The 18,504-nt window shown below is 39.2% G+C and overlaps 3 protein-coding genes across 13 annotated transcripts; 1 reads left to right on the top strand and 2 right to left on the bottom strand.

The window, feature by feature from the left end:
- Positions 1–283: 283 nt before the first annotated feature.
- LOC144060426 (G-protein coupled bile acid receptor 1-like) lies at positions 284–4,911 on the bottom strand. 2 transcript variants are annotated; one of them, XM_077579985.1, is made up of 2 exons: positions 4,820–4,911; positions 284–2,051 (listed from the first exon to the last, which is right to left on the bottom strand). In XM_077579985.1, the coding sequence occupies exon 2, from the start codon at positions 1,991–1,993 to the stop codon at positions 1,157–1,159; it is 837 nt and encodes a 278-aa protein (XP_077436111.1). In that variant the 5' UTR covers positions 1,994–2,051; positions 4,820–4,911; the 3' UTR covers positions 284–1,156. The 2 variants fall into 2 exon arrangements, with proteins under 2 accessions (XP_077436111.1, XP_077436102.1); XM_077579976.1 differs by lacking the exon at positions 4,820–4,911 and adding an exon at positions 3,083–3,223.
- LOC144060444 (uncharacterized) lies at positions 2,775–9,931 on the top strand. 10 transcript variants are annotated; one of them, XR_013295931.1, is made up of 5 exons: positions 2,776–2,951; positions 4,921–5,096; positions 5,202–5,284; positions 5,597–5,688; positions 9,793–9,922. XR_013295931.1 is itself a non-coding variant. In XM_077579996.1 (4 exons), the coding sequence occupies exons 1-4, from the start codon at positions 2,843–2,845 to the stop codon at positions 9,797–9,799; spliced, it is 384 nt and encodes a 127-aa protein (XP_077436122.1). In that variant the 5' UTR covers positions 2,775–2,842; the 3' UTR covers positions 9,800–9,922. The 10 variants fall into 10 exon arrangements, 1 of the variants encoding a protein (XP_077436122.1); XR_013295927.1 differs by lacking the exon at positions 9,793–9,922 and adding an exon at positions 6,335–7,942 and having other exon boundaries at positions 2,779–2,951; positions 5,208–5,284; XR_013295924.1 differs by lacking the exon at positions 9,793–9,922 and adding an exon at positions 6,335–7,942 and having other exon boundaries at positions 2,781–2,951.
- aamp (angio-associated, migratory cell protein) lies at positions 9,490–15,683 on the bottom strand. Its single transcript, XM_077579965.1, has 11 exons — positions 14,757–15,683; positions 14,268–14,402; positions 14,046–14,165; positions 12,735–12,874; positions 12,464–12,608; positions 12,178–12,261; positions 11,479–11,594; positions 10,381–10,475; positions 10,090–10,180; positions 9,855–10,009; positions 9,490–9,786 (listed from the first exon to the last, which is right to left on the bottom strand). The coding sequence occupies exons 1-11, from the start codon at positions 14,845–14,847 to the stop codon at positions 9,711–9,713; spliced, it is 1,248 nt and encodes a 415-aa protein (XP_077436091.1). The 5' UTR covers positions 14,848–15,683; the 3' UTR covers positions 9,490–9,710.
- Between the last annotated feature and the right edge of the window lie 2,821 nt (positions 15,684–18,504).

Raw genomic sequence — 18,504 nt, 5'->3', positions numbered from 1 at the left:
AGGAACAGGCAGATCCCATGAGGGCATCTCATCTCTCCTCACGCACGCATGCATAATTTCAGACCTTGTTTGCCTCTAATTTCATTAAAGTCTGTTCTTCCTCCACGTCCATCTTTGCGCTCTGTCTTCCTTCCGCCCACCTGCTACATGCTACACATTTCAAAGCCCATTTTCAGTCAGGACAACGCACATACATGTTATATTTTCCACATTTATTTCAACATGTAATTTCCTCTTGAAGAGCTTTGCTTGGAAAGCAAACACATCTTTGAATAAACAAAGTGTATTGCAGTTATTATACTGACATTTGGGGTGGGGGGGAAATCAAATAGAAACTTTTGTTCCAGAAGCCAATTTTCTGCCATGAGTGTCTTAATAAATGTCTGCATGAAACTAAGGTCAGTGTTATTCCTCGTGTCTTCTTACTGTAGATGGACTACACTCGGGAGTGCATCCGTCTCTCCTCCTCAACTTGCATACCAGTACATAGATAAACACTGCTAGGGAAAGTTGGAGTAAACATTGCAGGCAGGAGGTAGAGTGAAACTGGTTACAATCATTTCAAGTGCAGCCAAAATAACAAGACATTCATTCAAACTACAATATGTGACGATGAATTGAAACGAGCACGGTTTTCCCGCATGAAATGAAGAATTCGCCATTTACATCTGCCATGCCATTCGTTGGCAACCAGTCCAAGGTGGTCTGCTAAAATTACTAAAACGACGATGACTACTACTACAAGAAACCTGAGCAACATATTGCGTCTGGTCACTGTAATCCTGTTTATTTGTGGGCATCCAGTACTGTACAGCAGTGGATTTTGGATTTTAAAAAATTTTGGTCTATGGACCGCATACAAAAATGAAATCTCTACCTTTGACTACCATATGTGTACCCAAATGCTAAAGGAATTAGAAAGTTGTCTATTTTCGCCATATGGGAAGTTTTAATTGGGACATATTTTTGGCACTCACGGAACTCCATAGAATTCTATAAAAAAAAAAAATTGTACTTGTCTAATTTTGTTGTTTAGTCTTGTGATGAAATGACAGCAAAAAACGGAGATGTCCGCTTTTGCCTTTCAACCCTTCAATTGTTTTCAACCTAAAAGCTAATATTCCTATAATGTATTTCCACAAATACAACACAACAACTACTCAACAATCTCATTGGCATTTTCCTTGACTGCGGACTCTCTCGCCGTCCGCATCTTCTGCCTCAACGACACGGCCACCACGCAGCGGGTGTAGCGCATGTTCAGCCGCTGTTCCCGGTCCGAGGCCTGACCGCGCTCCACCGAGCGATGGAGCCGGCAGATGCTTTTCAGTTGGCCCCGTGTGATCCACAGGACGCGGCCCGTCATGGCGGCGATGGTGAGAATGGCGGGCAGGACTAACCCGTAGACCTCCAGGTAGATGAAGGCATTGGGGAACACGCGTCTGTATGAGCAGCAGGTGGTGATATTGATGGAACAATTTGAGGAAAGGGTCCACTTTTGGCCAAGTGCGCGACAGCTGCTCCAATCTGGGCTGGTCCAGTTGTTCCAGCCGAACGCAGGCAGCGACGCGTACAGAAGCGGGGGCGCCCATACAAACAGCAGGGCCAGGGGGAAATGTCGGTGCATCCACAAGTTGCTGTAGTGGAGAGGTTCCACGATACAAATGTAACGCTCATAGTGGACCATCACCAAGTTGAGCAGAAAGGCCAGGAAGAGGAAATTGGGGAAAACGTGCGCCACCAGGCACGAGCCGAAGCTCAGCTCGCGGTTGAGTCCCATCAGAGGTATGAACGGGAGCGCCACGCCCGTGCACAGGTCTGCCACTAACAGGCTGAGGAAGAAGTAGTTGGGCGTGTTGTGGAGCTGGCGGTTGCACGCGATGCCTAAGATGATGACGAGGTTGGCCAGGATGATGGAGGCCGACAGCGGGATGGTGATGGCGAAGATGAGGTGCTCCTGGCTGAGCAGAGCGCCAGCGTCGCCGCAGGCCATCGTCGGGGATTTCAACGCAGCGGCTCCACTCGCCTTCAACGGGTGGTATCACGGTTACCTTTGAAAAGTCACGTCGTTACTTAACTGATTACTTGCTTTATAAAGTAACTTAGATACTTTATCGATTACTTGATTTTAAGTTGGATTACAAGTTACGTTACATTCAGCAGATACCAACAGCCCTGCTTAAGATAAAAATGCCACTTGATTCTTAACAGTGACATTTAAGAATAAAGTTTGTTTTCATTAAAAATAAAATTAAGGCAAATTTATGATTTACCACTTTATGTTTAACTAATACGCAATGAGTCTTTTCTGGATTTTACTGAATATAAATGAGCTACTTTGTGTTAATATATTTTTAAACATAAATATATTTGTTAAATAAAATATTTTAAAAAAGGCAGTCTTTTTTTTTTACTTCACATATTTAACTATTAATATAATGGCAAAACGTAACGTTTGTAATGTACATTGTTTATAAATGAAATTAATACATTTTGGGACCTCCTGCAGTCGCCCTATTTGGTGACTGGAATGCATACCGCTTTTTTTAAAAAAAACATTTATTTCAGAAAGTGGTCAAATACACTTTAAGGGGTTGAGATCAACTCTGAACCATTTAACACCGATATATTAGCACTCCAATTTTGGCTGTGAATGATGTCACTCCATCAGATGGGAATGTGAAGTTGAAGTCTCCCACACTGTGTCCAAATTCGCAAGGCTGGGTGCCGAATCTGCGGCTGCATGACGTCACTCCCGACGCGACTCGACGGCACGCACGGACTTATACATGAATGGATTGTCAATATTGCTCGTCAGTAGCAGTTGACCGACAATCCATTCATGTGTAAATCAGTCATAATTCCCTTCGTGCTGTCGAGGCGCCCCGGAAGTGACGTCCCTTGGCCGACAAATCCGACCTTCGGAGGACTTCTTGTCAATTTGGACACAGGTATGTTTAAACCGTATCAAAGTCTGCCTCTATTACGTGTTTTATATATTTTTTTGAGCAGTAGCAGTTAACTGCAACTGCCCATGATAACGTTTTGTGATATTTGTACAGTAACTGTAATCTATAATTACCTGACTGGGGAGTAGTAATGCTTTAGCTTGGTCGTTACTGGAAAAAGGAAATCACACAAATATGAGTGCAAGTGTAGTGCCCCGATGTCTATCATTCATTCCTACATTTCCATTCTGCTTATGGTCACCGGGAAACTAAAGTCTATCGCAGCTGATTTGTGGGAGGCAAACTCATTAACCTTGGACTCATTAGCAGACAACCATTAATAGTCACATTCACACCTACGGATAGATTTAGCAGTGGAAGACGGTGCATTTGGTACCTGGGCCTTTCAGTGGCGACTTACCAACTCTTAATAGCACAAAGATTACATCACAATTATAGAAAATATGCACTATATGGAGCATTATCTATTAACATGACAAAACATGGAAATACAAATACTCAGTAAAGCTGCTGATTGCTAAATGTATTAATGGGTGCAGATTATGACGTATGTGTTTGCTAGTGGAACTTGGTTTGTTCTGACTGACCAATCAGATGATGGAAAAATGCTGATGCTATTGTGAGATGAATCTGATTGATTATACAGAATTGCTAATAAGGGAGCTATTTGAAAAGTCCGATTTTTTTTTTTACCTTAATACCACCTTTTTTTAACCCCTTGTGAAAAATGTCAAAAGGTCAGTGTGAGATAAAATTGTGCTTCCTTTCAAACATAGAAATATATTTATATACAGTATATATATTTTTTTCTTCTTCTTCTTGGCATTGCATAATGGCAATTATTTTACAAGTATTCATGTAGAGTCGCTAAACTTCCTCGATAGCCTATTTTGTTTAATACTGCTGCTGTAAATGATTATGGGTAACATCTGGTGCATCGGGGCACTTTTCCGAAACATTTTTCAAATTCAAAAACGCTTGCCTCCAAGAACTCTGGGTTATTTCGCCCAAATAGCAAAGTTAAAGGCAAAGTCAACCCCCAAATTTGTGGAATATGAGTTAAGCAGCAAAATCCAGCCGTTTTTATCCATCTCAGGGGTCGGCCATTTTGCCACTTGCTGTCGACTTTTGATGACATCACAGTCGCTCAGGGCTCAGGCAACGACCAATCGCAGCTCACCTGTTTTCTGAAGCTGAGCTGTGATTGGTTGTTACCTGAGACCTGCGCAATTTTGATGTCATCTCCAGTCGACAGCAAGTGGCAAAATGGCCGCCCCCTGAGATGGATAAAAAAGGCTGGATTTTGCTTCATAACTCTTATTCCAAAAATGGAATATTAATCAGAATGTCGTGTTTAGACTAGTGAGGTCACATAGAACATATTATTGTCAAGAAATGTTTAAGGTTGCTAGGCAGATTAGATTGACATGGCAACGCATAGAGGCTGAAATATTATTGGACAAGAAAAATTGAATGTCCACTTACATTTGCTAGGAAAAGTGCGGCTAAAATAAACTACAAAATGAAGACGACAGCAGAATGGAATACGGAACAAATATCAGAATTTAGTTGGCAAAGTGCTTATGATCGTGTCACATCCGTCAAATAAAATCATACTTATTTTTTTATCAAAATGCAGTTTATGAAGCAGGAAAGATGTTTGCAGAACCTGCCAATAAAACCGCCGCTTCCGTATGACACATGTCGATATGATATACGGCATCCTGTATCTCACACGTCCATTCGCTGCTCTGCTACCTCATAGATAAGATTAACCTGAAAATCCCACAAGCTGTGGTCTATTTGTCAACTTTTTGAAACAAAAGTAGGTCAGTGAAATCATGTTTTACCTTTCAGTGAAGATCCGTCCGTCTTCAGCTTGCTATCATCCCTCCTGTCTGCTACATCTGCGCTCAGATGATCATTGCTGCTTCCCTTTTAATCCCTTTAGTGGATCTCAAATTCTGGAAACGTCACAAGACACCGCAGCCGACCGCGTCTGTCTGTCTGTCCGCACGCTGTAAAGAGGAGGTGTGCACAGAGGAAGAGGAGGAGGAGGAGAGACACCAGCCTTCTGACCCACTGACTTGCTCTCTCAGCCCCTTGTTTCCCCCTCCTGCTCAGGAAGTACGTTTGTTCCTTTCCTAACAAGATTCCTAGTTAAGATTGGTCAGCAGACAGTTTTTGTTAACGGCTCCGAGCTACAATGCGTTCTAAAGTCGTGTAATTAAGTTACAGGTTGATGCACACTAGGAGAACACTCAATTTGTTGAGCGGATTACTGGAAAACTGAAAACCAGACGGAGGCGGCAAAGGTACACGCAATCTGTAGTTAAGTAAAAGTATCGATTCTTGGGTAAGTCAATAAATAAGAGTGGTAAAAGTACTGAATCAAATACATTACTAAGGAAAAGTAAAAAAAGCACTAATGCTAAAATTTAGTTGTTGAGTGCCAACAATGTTTTAAAATGTCCAGTCTGACTCGCTAATGCTAATTAGCGCGTTACTCGCGGCACTTTTATCACTCAAAAGAACGGCTCCACGCTGCAAAAAAAACCCAGCTTTTATTGGAATAACTTGATCGTGACTTTTGCCTTCTACCCTCTAATGTGGCTACAACTTAACAGTGTATTAGACCGCGTGGAACCACACTGCCCCTCAGTGGCCAAACCGGGTACAACATGAACAGCGCTCCCAATAAAAGCACACACAGACAAAGGTAAGACAGTATGAAATAATTTCAATAAAAATCTATTTTGCGACATTTTAAATCTATTCTGAATTGTACTAAATGAGAATTGCGAATCTTATGAGAATTGATTTTTTGGCACACCCCTAATATATAAAAAAAATATTTTTTTTCAAGTGTTAGGGTAAAGGAGGGTCTGAATATGGCTGGCACTAAATGAGTTTAAGTATGAAAAAAAATACTCCACATAAAAGTTTCCATTACCTTGCAGGGTTGCTCGCATATAGAACAACAAAATAAAAGCTTGCTTGTGTTGGCTCAGGTTTGACTTATTTTGATCAACACAATATGTTCCCATAGCGCTTTAAACGTGTTTTCAAATTTAGGGAGGAAAAGTAAAAGACACACACATATGAAAAATCTCCTCAAGTACAGTAACAAAGTAAAGTAATCTGTTACCTCACAACACTGAAAAACACAATAAATGTGTGACAGTGAGACAAATGAGGAACATATGTTGGTCCAGTGATTGTTTTGCTCTCACACACAAAATAATGGACTCACGCACGCACTCACTCACACATGCGCATGCACGCACACGGTGTATGTCTGCAATTCACAAGAGCCGTCATGCCCGCCTGGTATCTAATAAACACAGTGTCTGGTCTGATGGAAGGTCGGTGGAGGCTGGCTTTGTTTTCCATGACAGTCCGGAGCAAAGCTGGTCGCCGGCCCAGCGCCTGTCAAGATAACGGCTTTAAACACAAGCCGAGCCTGGACGCATCTGGAAAGACACTACGCAGGAAGAGCAGGCTGGACGGGACATCGCAACGTCTCCACGTGAGAAAGGAGCACACGCATATCGTCGGCCCGTTCGCATTCATTTTCAAACTTAGTCAACATTCACTGGACCACCAACAGCAATCACATGTTTTTAAAAGGAGTGGAACACTTTTGCAGTTGGGATGTTATTATAATAAATTCAAATATCCTTGGAGGCCAAGGATGCATTGTGACTATTCACGCTCATGTCTGGATGAGTTACAATACACAATCAGATACAACGAGTTCGGTCGGGGCCCCAGAAATGTAGCTATAAGGAAGGCGCACTTGTGCACAGGATGTTTACGCTTGCCTGTGGATGGCAAATTTGAAGGAGTGGAGGAGCGCTAACCTAAAGGGAGGTACGACAGGACGCAACAAACCTATGGTTCGAGTCTTGAACAAAGCCTGTTACACTTAATACAGTACACGGGTGTGTCAAAAATAACCCAACTTGGGTCAAAAAGGGACTGCGACTGACCCAACTTTTTGGGTTCAATTTTCCCCAAAAGTTGGGTTAAATGAAGAACCCAAAGAACAAACGAAAAATGGGTTGCTTTGTGGGATATTAATTTTATTTGACCCAACTTTTTGGCTTAAATAACTAAAACGTTGGGTCAGTTCATTTTTGACCCAGTTCTATTAGGTTACTCAATTAACCAAAAAGTTGGGTCAAATGAATACCCCCACAAAACATCCCCCCAAAATAGGTTGCTTTGTGGGTTATTAATTTAATTTTACGCAACTTTTGAGGTTAAATAACGCAGAGTTCGTCAGTTGTTTTTTTGACCAAGTTCTATTAGGTTACTCAATTAGGTCATTATTGGGTTATTGGGTCAAACTAAATGAATAACCCACAAAACAACCCCCCACAAAAAAAACATGTTGCTTTGTGGGCTATTAGTTTAATTTGACCCAACTTTTTGGGTCAAATAACTCAAAAAGCTGTGCTGGTCCATTCTTGGTTTATTTTTGACCCAACTGTTTTTAAGAGTGCAGAATGCAATTTCTGTAGGGATTGTGTCTTAATGTTGAAGTGCTGACTATGTATTTGATTAACAGAGAATAATGAAGCACGCCAGCGACTCTAGCTAGGATTAACAGCAGTTCAAAGAATGAATGAACGAATCCGACGTTGATAAATTGTAATTGTACATCCACTACAGTAGGTGGCAGTGGCGCTCTTATTGTCACAGTTTGCAAAGAGTATTCTCTGTAGAAGTGTACTTAGAACAGTTTTATAGACAAGTGATACTATTAGTAGTCACGGCTGGGAGTTGGGAGATAACAAAGAATAATCGCGAAGCATTGAGTTAAAGGGTTTGAATTAGTTGAGAAATGTGGAAGGAATAGATGTCGGATAACTGTCGGGAGATAATAATATATAAAGAATGTTGGTGCTGAAAAACATGTGAATGTTCTTTATTAATGACACACTGAATTAAAAATGGATCCAAAGTTATTTCCATGAGTTTATCTGTTATATGTCATTTCTAATGACAATTGGCAAAGGCATTCAAAGAAACTAATCTACTGTGGATCACCACTAGGGAAAAATAGGATCTAAAAGTTTCTGTAGTTGTTTCAATCTGATAAGAACCCAGCGAACGTGACTACCACTTTCCCAACACAGATCTGATTTTGATTGTTGGGCCTCAAGCTCAGTTTTTGGTGCCAGGCAGGCCGACTCGTTGAGAAGAAATAAAATTTTAAAAAAATATGAAAACAATCTCAAAGATCAGGTTAGGACACAGACAGCCAGCGGAGATTTATGCTACTCAGACTGATCAATTGGATTTGATAAGAATCGAAAGTCTTGAACTCAAGGCCACTCATGCTTAAATTGATCTTAAGTCTTAAATTGGTTGAGCCCGAGACTTCTCCCTCAAAGGACCATTTTGTACCTTGATTAATGACATGAAAGTGTACTTAAGGAAAATCCACTTCTTAAGGAGTCTTCTTGTCTCTCTAATGACTGACTTGCCCTTTTGGTTCTGCTCTGATAAAATGTCAACATTACAAACATGATACCACAACAAATCAGAAGAAGACATCTATTTTAGAATAAAAGGTGTAATATAACAAGAATAAATTAAATAATAATCATTGCATAATAATAAATTCGCTTAAAATGTTAGTTTCTTCCCTTGTTAAACTTGGACTTTAATATTATAGCATTATGAAAATCCTCTATCGCCTCTACAATAAATATTCAATTAATAATACAAATTGAACTGCACTATATTTTATTCTTTTTTTTTATTATCTTTTGTAATGCTTTTTTAAATGTGTGGGATGTTTGAATGTGAGTTTTTAACTTTTACAGCCGTGGCAAAAGAAACATTTCTGTTTTTACCTGTAACAGACAATAAAGCTATCCATCTATCTTATCTATCCATCCATCACATTTTTTCTGCCCCCCCCCCGCAAAAAAAAGCTGCAACTTCATTCTCATAAAATTGAGACTTCCCACTTTTAACTCATTCACTGTCATTGACATCAAAAATTCAATATTAATACTATTTCTATTAGTTTCACATTTTTTCCACCTTTGTTAACATGAGTATGAAAACCTATAATTTTTTTTTTTATTGTTCATTCCGAACAGATATAAAATTTGTGATTAATCGTGAGTTAACTATTGAAGTCATTTTAATCGTCTGACACCCTTAATTTTTAATAATCTTTTTTTTTTTTTAATTAGAGGTGTCAGGCGATTTTTTTATTGTAATTACAATGACTTCACTCGTTAACTGACGATAAATCACAAATTTTACATCTGTTCTAAACATACAATACATTTTTTTCATACTCTTGTTAATAAAAGTGAGAAAAATTTTGAAACTAATAGAAATGAATTTTTGACGTCTATAGCCGTCAATGGCAGTGAATGAAAATTTTATCCCTGAACCCAAAAAAGTTTGAAAGGTCCTCTCCTCTTAAAGTGTAATGCACCCCTACAAGTTGTCTTAAAATGACTGTTACAAGAGAATAACAACACAAAAACAGTAAAGCAAAATGTGTTTTAGTATATTTTTCATGTCGTATTTACAATTAGGGTGACGCAGGTGGGAATATTAAAATAATCTGGAGAAAAGATGGCATAATGTATCCCACTTTAAATTTGACAATTCAAACATGATGAGAAATGATTTCCGTGAAGTTAATCCGATGGAGATTTAGCAAAATGCAACAAGCTCTTGTATTCCATCTCCGTCTCTCCTCCTTTTTTATCGATCGGGCCTTTGGAGACAGAAGACTTTGGCTTGGTTGTCTCCTGAAGCCGTGACTGCCACTGTCCCTTCCCTGCAGGAGATGAGGACAGTCAAGCCGAAGCCAAGTCTGCTGTCAACACGACTAACGTTACGTCCTACCTGTTGACCGCAAAGTCCAAGATCTCGGCGGCGTGACCGCGGTACTCGGACACCATTTTGCCAGAGCGGGCGTCCCATTGGCGCAGCGCTCCGTCTAAACTGCAGGTGGCCACCAGCGAAGAAGACTCCTCCCACTGCAGGTGAACAACGCCGGCCTGGAGGAAGCGAGAGTCGAGGATTTTAGCCCGAGTTTTACCTTCCCGACTTTGTGAGCGTCAAAGCGGAAAATGCGAACCTCATGTCGGCAGCTGTGTCGCAGCACTTGTGTGGAAAGATCGTAAATGGCTAAGGTGCCATCTAGATATGCCACAGCGATGAGAGGAAGGCTGCAGAAGACACAGGATGGTTGACATTATTATGCGGGGGCCTCCAGGGACGTGATTGACAAGTTCATCTTACTCCTGACACACACACTCAAAAAATTGGTGTAAGAGCAGCAAAATGGTACGAGAGCATCTCAGTAGTGTAATGAGAGGTAACGTTAATCATGTCCCTCACGGTTCCCGAACCACCCGAGCAGACTTACATGTTGCAGAATCCTACAGATTCCACAGAGTTGGATTCTTCCCCGTCTTTCGAACCTTTGGCCTTGCCTCCCGCCAAAGAGAACACGCCCACCACCTGATACCACAAGTGGAAGAAGTGCTCACAAATATGTAGAAGTGCAGATTATTTTATAATAAAAAAAAAAAAATTATCCAAAGAATAATAAAATACAAGTGCTGAATCAACTCCTGCACTTAAGTTAAAAATAAAAAAAAAACGTCAGCAAAAATGAGTTTTACTGTCAAGTATATTCAATGCCTGGTTTTGATAACAAGGCACAAGAACAAAAAACACTTTTCAGGAGACAAAATAGATTCCCTATTTTATTAACTTTCACTTTATGATTTGGGAATATTTTAAACTGGCAAACAAAAAATACTAACTTTGCTAATGATAAACAGGGATGTGATTTGACCAAAGTGAAATTATCTGAAAATTTAGCCGGGGGTCTGGGGGCCCCGCTGGCACCCAGCTAGGTCCAGGGTCCGTGTTTTTAAGTACTTTCAATGCACTCACATGACAAAGAAATAGACAAAACAACAGCATAAATTTTCAATGTATATTGAACTATCCCATATAAAATGGCAGTTTTAGTCAACTCAAAATCAGTCACATTCAAAAACATTGGACTGCCTTTGCTTTTAAAAACTATCACTGAGAATATCATCATATCTAACTAATGTGATTACTAAGTTAACACATAAATAATGTTGAAGAGTTCAAATTTCATGAACAAATAATTGTATCATGACCAAATGAAAAGTAACTCATATTAGAGCATACCACAAATGTCTTTGTTATAGCAGAAGATGTTATCTGTCGGAGTCATGTGCATACACAATGAACTACTAAAAAAAAAAAAAAAAAATCGGATTTTTTTTTTGGGGGGGGGAGATAAAAAAAAAAAGCGGAATTCCGCGAACTAGCGGAAAAATCACATCCCTGGATAAAAGAAAACTATGAGATTAGATGGAGAACTTTTGAAAAATAAATACTCAAGTAAATCTACTTAAGGTCCTACCACTTGAAATGTGTGTAATTGTTTACATGTTTCCAATTATGTTGCCATGGCACCCACCTTGCCCGTAGCGGTGTTGATGAGCTTGGCACAACCGTCCACTGAGCCAGTGAGGACCAAAGAGCTGTCCTTGTTGCATGCAAGGCATGTCAGCGCCCCCTGGTGTCCATCCTGACCTGTGTGTGTGTGCGTGTGTTTATTTTAATGAAGAAGGAAATTGTAACTGTAAAAAAAAACGTACTTAAATAATGATAATAATTCAATTAAAATATACTATACATAAAAGTTAAATAAAAAGTGTACTGAAATAAATGCTGAAAAAAATACAAAAAGTGAAACATAAATGACTATACTTGGGCAGTGATTCTTTTATGTACCACTAGAGGGAGCCCACACTTTGAGAATCACTGCTGGACAATAAGCAGTTGACTTCCTGGGCAAAGTTTGGCGAAAAATTGTCTTGAGCCACATGATGTCACGGAAGTGCGGTTTTGTGCTATTCCATCAACACTTTCCTCATCTCATCTGTCACTCAACGGGTGAGTACAAAATGCATTGTTTTTAATTATCAGTGACTTTGATCAACTCAAAAATTGATAAAAAGAAGCTTTTATGATGGCAACGTTTTTACAGAGGAAGATTTTCTTCAAAATTTAAACGATGTGAAAGTACACGGGTATTATCCCATTTCTTCCATTCTTCTATAAACGTCTTAGCTCAATTCTCGTGTTTTAATATGAAATAAGAAACAAAAATCACCTTTAATGACATGGATGCAGTTGCCCTGCTTTAAATCCCACAAGCGCACGGTTCCATCCTCATAACCCACCACAGCGCGTTTACCTGAGGAGAAGGGATTAACAAAAACAATTGTTAACACATTTGATGATACAAAAATAATGTGCAAGAATAAAATGTACAGAAATGCATAAATTGGGGGGTGTTTTCGGAGGTTGGAACAGATTAATAGCCTTGCCATTCATTTCAATGGGGGAATAGGATTTAAAATACGTCCTGAGTGAAGGCGTCACCGTATGCGGGTTACCATCAGGGAGGACTTTGCCACTGGTGGACTGGCATGCAGAACTCTGGAAGGTTTTACAGTCTCCGCTGGGGATCTTCCACATCCACATGTTCCCATCATCTGTTCCTGCCAGGAGAACTGGAGCACACGGATGCCACTGCAACCACTGGAAGGACACATGACCGAAAATAAGCACGGAAGAAGAATTGAGCTTTCATTGCATTTTTAAAAAAAAAAATTTTTTAAAGATGATCACAACATACATAAGAAAATCAAAGCAAATGTGTTTTACCTCCAAATCTCCGACTTCGAAAGACCAGATCTCTTCTTTGGTCTCCACTTTCCAGACTTTAATGAAGCCACTCATGTCACCCGAAGCCACAAGCGCCGAGTCATGGCTGAACACGGCACACGTGATAGAATCTTTGTGACCTGCGCAGGAGAAATTAACGGGAGTTGTCAAGTAGGCTATTCAGTTTTCTATGATTGCGTTTTGGTGTGCAGTAATCCCCCGCCATGTTGCGGCGCGCCCAAAGTGGCTCAGCGAGGAACATATTCATGTCTGTTGTGGAAATCAGATCTGATGTTTAAAGCACTTGTTTTTGTTAGTTAGTTATTTTTACGGTATACAGCGGCGCCTGGACTTACAAGTGGCCAAACTTAGACGTTTTTCAGGAGTCGTCACTCTGCTTGCTAAATGACAAAAGAAAATGTTGATATTTATGTATGAAAATTAGAGATAGACCGATTATCGGCCGGGCCTTATTTTTGGCATTTTGACAAATATCGGCATCTGCCTTTTTACCAGTCTGAATCGATATATATAGTTGGTATCTCACTGAGCGGTGAATGCTTGCGAACGTAGCAAATTTGGGATTTTCATTAAGATTCGTAACACGTTCACAGACAGTTATTACTTGTCAAAAATAAATCTAGAACAGGTTCAGACAAATTTTCACTGTCTGAAGTTCTTTTGAAACCTTTTATGAACCCTGATGAAAACCCAAAATAAGCTACATTTGTATGCATTTGTCGCTCAGTGAAAGATTCCATTCCATTTATGTATTTATTTAAATTTCCACTTTAGAAAAGATGATGACATTGGGAACTCAATACACTTTTAAAAAAAATTATTCCTTTTTTAATTAAAAAATTATGTTGAAATTTTGGAAAATTTTATGTATAGTAGAAAACTTTCAGGAGCTATTTACTTGCTTAGTTTTTAATTTACCGGTAGCTTAACAATTTTTTTCCTAATTTTTAAACAAAGCTGTCTATTGCTTATATGTTTAAAATTAAAAGAAAAACCTTCAAAGTGTTGAAAATTTGAAAAGTTGCTTTAACAAACACACGCTTAATGGCATTTCAACACAGTTAATTTTAAAAAATGTCGACACATATATTTTCAATCAGTATCAGTCCTGAAAAAAAAAAAAACATATCGATCTATCACTAATGCAAATGACACCATTCCATTCAACCTTACAATTTAGAATAATTATAGGGTCACCAATTTTGTGTGGGTCGGCAGGAAAATATCCCGGGGGTTCACTGTACCCAAAAGTGAGAATTTGTGCCTGCAATTCTATTTGTGGAGAATCACCTGTACACTCCAGGACAACTTCACCATCGCTCACCCTCCACACATACGCCTTATCATCTTCTCCACCCGTCACTGCCAAGTTGTTGGTGGCTGGGTCCAAGCTCACGCAAAACACAGAGCCTGAAGTGGAAAACAAAAACAAAACACACCGGGGAATGAAGGCTCAAATTTGGATTCCTTTCTTGATCGCAGAAAACATCCACAGTGTATGCCTTCCGGTACCGGTGTGTTTGGTGAAGGTCAACTCGCTATCATCCCGCTCCAACTCCATCTCGTCCTCCGTCTCCCAGCCTTCGTCGTTGTCTGCACCGGCGTCCTCATCAAAGTCGATGTCCTCTAAGTCGTCTGCCAAGTTATCTGTGAGCAGAAGCCAAATGTTACAAGCCAGTGATTCCGATTAGCCTCTTGCATCCATATATATATATATATATATATATATATATATATATATATATATATATATATATATATACGGGGCACACACAGGACTGGTCACCAGCCGATCGCAGAAAGAAAGATTTATCAAGTCACAGTTTAGCTGTCATACGTCAATCATAGTCAATACTGGATTGATAAACTAATAAGAAGACTACTGTTTAGCTAAAAGGATTATTATATGGTAATTGGATTCGAACAATAACAATAATAACGATGATGATCATGATAATAATAATAATAAACTTTGGTTAAAGATGTTGTCCCTTTACGTACCTGGACCTTCTTCAGTCTCGTTCAGGTCGATGACTTCAATGATTTCTTCGTCTCCGTGAAATTCTAACGAATTTTGCTCCGGGTTGTCCATGCTGTTAGCACACTTCGAGCAAAACAATCAACCAGGGACTAGCCGGAGGCCTGACTTCTGCAGTACGTTACTGAAGACAGTATTATATTTCCAACTGAGACATAGACAATGTCGCATATGACGTTGAGAGAAAATAGATCAACGTTAGCGGCATGTCAAAAAAATTAAATGAAACAAATACACACGATATGCTAGTTTTCCTTTCCACGTTGCTATGACTATGATCGCAAGTATGCCCTGAGTTTTTTTTTCCAGGGTACGCCGGGTTCTCAGTCCAAATTTTGCTGAATCTCACGTCAAATAAGATGGCTTATTTTGTTTTTTTTTATAGTACAATAAACGATGTTGATATGTTTTTTCTTTAAATCCTAAAATCGGCGAGTGTTTCAATCATTTTTAAGCGAGGACCGCCTGAAAACAAAAAGACGGGTAAATGTTTTGCCTTCACGGGCGCAAGTTGATGACGTCACGAAGGCAGTCAATGCGCCATAACAGCGAAATCCACTAGATAGCAGTGTCAACAAAGAAACGACACACAATCGCCCAAATAATAAATGCACCAGTAAGGAAAGATAGGCCATTCCAGAATTGGAGGTCAGTCTAGGCACTTCACTGTACACTAACTAATATGATATCTGTGAAAAACGGAACATTTATTTTATGTTTTTGTAATATATTTATCTTAAAACAATATTTAGTTTTAAACAAGCTATAAACAATTATAACCAGGTAGCCTACCCGTTAAACAGTACAGCAATATAGTAAATCAGTTACAATTGAAATAAATTTGATTTCTACTTAGCTTTATACCATACTAATTTCATTTTATAATTAATGAATTTTATAATTACAGTTATAAGGTTGCTAATCAATGCTAATGTAAAGATTACCTACTTGCTATGCTAATAACGAACTTGGCTATATATATATATATATATATATATATATATATATATAAAAATTCAAATATACATTACTATATATAAGAAAAAGTATTTTCTGGTGATATGAGTTACCCGGTTGCGTTAGTTTGAATAACATATTCCCATAATGCTGAAAACAGGTCTGCCCATAGCAATTACCTTGATGATGTCATTTCTACTGAGTCATACAACTCACTTTAGAGTCTATGGCTAAAAAGGTTTTAGTAACAGGTTTGGTTGCATGTATATCGAGAGAGACAATATCAGTGCATAATTATCACAATTTTAAATATGTCTGTCATTAAAAAAAAATAGAACAATTACAAGTAACTAACAATCTTTTTTTCAGTGCAGTATTTATCAATCTATAAGCCCTATGTTGATCAGTTTATTGCATCTTATGCTGACTGATAATGTCAATGCATAGTGGCAGGGCTCACATTTCTACACTCTGTAATTTAATTTTCTGGTTTCATGGTTAAATGTGGCTAATTCATTCTACTTCCCAGAAAAGCCTCAGAACCAGCAGACAGACCATCATGACACACACGAGACTGCTAAAGAAATTATTGAAGGATTAGCATCTCTTTAAGCGCATGTGGTGAAATGTCCTAAAAAAAGATGAGTAGGCCTATAAATGACTATTCCTCTCAAAAATAACATGACTGACTCAAGCGCTGGAAATGATTTGATTTGTACACATTTGATGTGAGAGAGGATACATTTCACAACATGTTAAATGTGTAATGGGCTTCAGGAGAAGCCATATTTTCCAGTCTGTATTGCAGGTACTCAAATTATTTCACTCAAAACCCTCAAAATTATGATTCAACAGAAACTACATGTTTAAGTGCCATAGCACACCGGAAGATTGTAATTGATTGTGGTTGTTGTAACTTGTATTTTCCAGAAACTCACAAACTTGTAAAGCTAAGCTAATTAGTGTATACATTTATTTTTTGATAAGGTAGGATAAAAAATGATTTAGTTAATGAAGCGTAAAGCTTTTTCGTTCTTCTATGTGGTTTGATTTTCCTAATTTGAGTCTTTACCTATTGACTGTAGTCTGTAGTCTCAATAGGCCCAAGGTGGGGCATTTAGCTTCAGCTCCCCAAGCTAGCCAACACATCCAACTAGCAGTGTGAATGGAAATAGCTAGCGCTTTTGATTGAGTAAATGACATGTTGACAGAACTATAATATTAGCAAAGATTTATTGAGCGGATGTGCCACCCTGCAATGACACTGACTCTGAAGCTGGAATAAAATCCACCCGCATTTACCCATTTCAGGGGGCGGCCATTTTGCTGGAAATGACATCATAGTGCCTAAGGGCTCAGCTTGTGAATGTCACATGACTAAACAGGTGAACTGTCAAGTCACATGACTAAACCCAGAAAAGAGGTGAGCTGTCATGAGCGTTACCTGAGCCCTTAGGCACCGTGATGTCATTTTCAGTCGCCAGCAAATGGCAAGATGGCCGCCCCCTGAGATGAATAAAACAGGCGACGTTTTCTGAATATTTCGTACTCCACAAACACAAAACAAATCAGTTCATTGGAATTCCTCTTTGATGACAGTACTATGCAAAAAATAATAATAATAAAATTGGGTTGCGACTTAGCGAGAACCACTGTTTTAGACTAACTGGCTTGAATGTTAAAGGCACCCAACCCCCCAAAAATAACTCTTCATAACATTTCAGTTTTGTTTATTTTTAACTCATTCACTCCCAGACATTTGTAATGAAGCAACCCTCTTTGCTACCAGCTGTTTCATTGGATTTTGACTGATTTTGCAAGGCCCACAGAATATTGTGTTCTATTGCTTCTTTCATCGGGGAAAAAAAGTATATTTCTATCTGTTTCCGTTTTGGAGCAATTGGCATTGGAATATATAGCTAAGTTTCATCATTATTCACAAATTTGTTTAAAACTGTGTAAATGAGCTTTGTTGCAACATGGCCCTGGCTGATCTCTTATACTCTGCTGCCACCTGCTGGCCGTTTTTGTAATCACTACCATTGCTTCACCCGTTCTCTGCAGTTCAGAGGCTGCATCAAACCCTTCTGTATGCTCAAGCATAAAAACAAACACACATACAAAACGTATAAATAGTTTTTCGGGAACGTTTTTATACATTTTTGGGAGCAAATGAGTTAATTATTTTGGATTAGTTCTGACTTTTTTTTACTATAAGTTTGCCTTTGTGAGGGGGAAAAGCAACAGTGAGGTCTTCAGCTTTGTCTGCGTGCTGCATCTGACTCATGTGGAAGCGCGCTGGGTGAGACGAAAGCTTCCCCTCGCAAACCACTAACAGCCAGTTGTGTGTGTCTTGCAAGTGGCTTGTTCCGCAGCCCGTGTGTGATGTGCCTGCTGTGGTGGCAGGGTGGTAGTTTACTCTCGCCTGTTGACTTTTCTGGCCGGCTTGCTGCTCCTCATCCAGCCACTGGCCAAAATATGATTTATTTTAAGATCATTATTCAAGATTTTCAGTTTTTTTTTTTTTCAGTTGATATTTTGGTTCAAATGCACCAGCACTGGTTGATCCCTCTTGGATGCAAAAGGGTTAAACTGACATCAGCGACTTGGCAACATGAACGTGACACTCACTAAATTGCACATGTGCCTCTCTGGGCAAAATAAGCCAGTCTAATCCGTGTTTTGACATCACTGCTTTCGCCGCACACACATGTTTACACGCGTGTGTATTTTGTGTGCGTGTGCCTAAATCAA

Source organism: Vanacampus margaritifer, chromosome 1 (assembly GCF_051991255.1).
Source record: "Vanacampus margaritifer isolate UIUO_Vmar chromosome 1, RoL_Vmar_1.0, whole genome shotgun sequence".
Lineage (NCBI taxonomy): Eukaryota > Metazoa > Chordata > Actinopteri > Syngnathiformes > Syngnathidae > Vanacampus > Vanacampus margaritifer.
The sequence above is the reverse complement of the archived record's forward strand: the minus strand, read 5'-3'. Positions and strand labels throughout refer to the sequence as shown.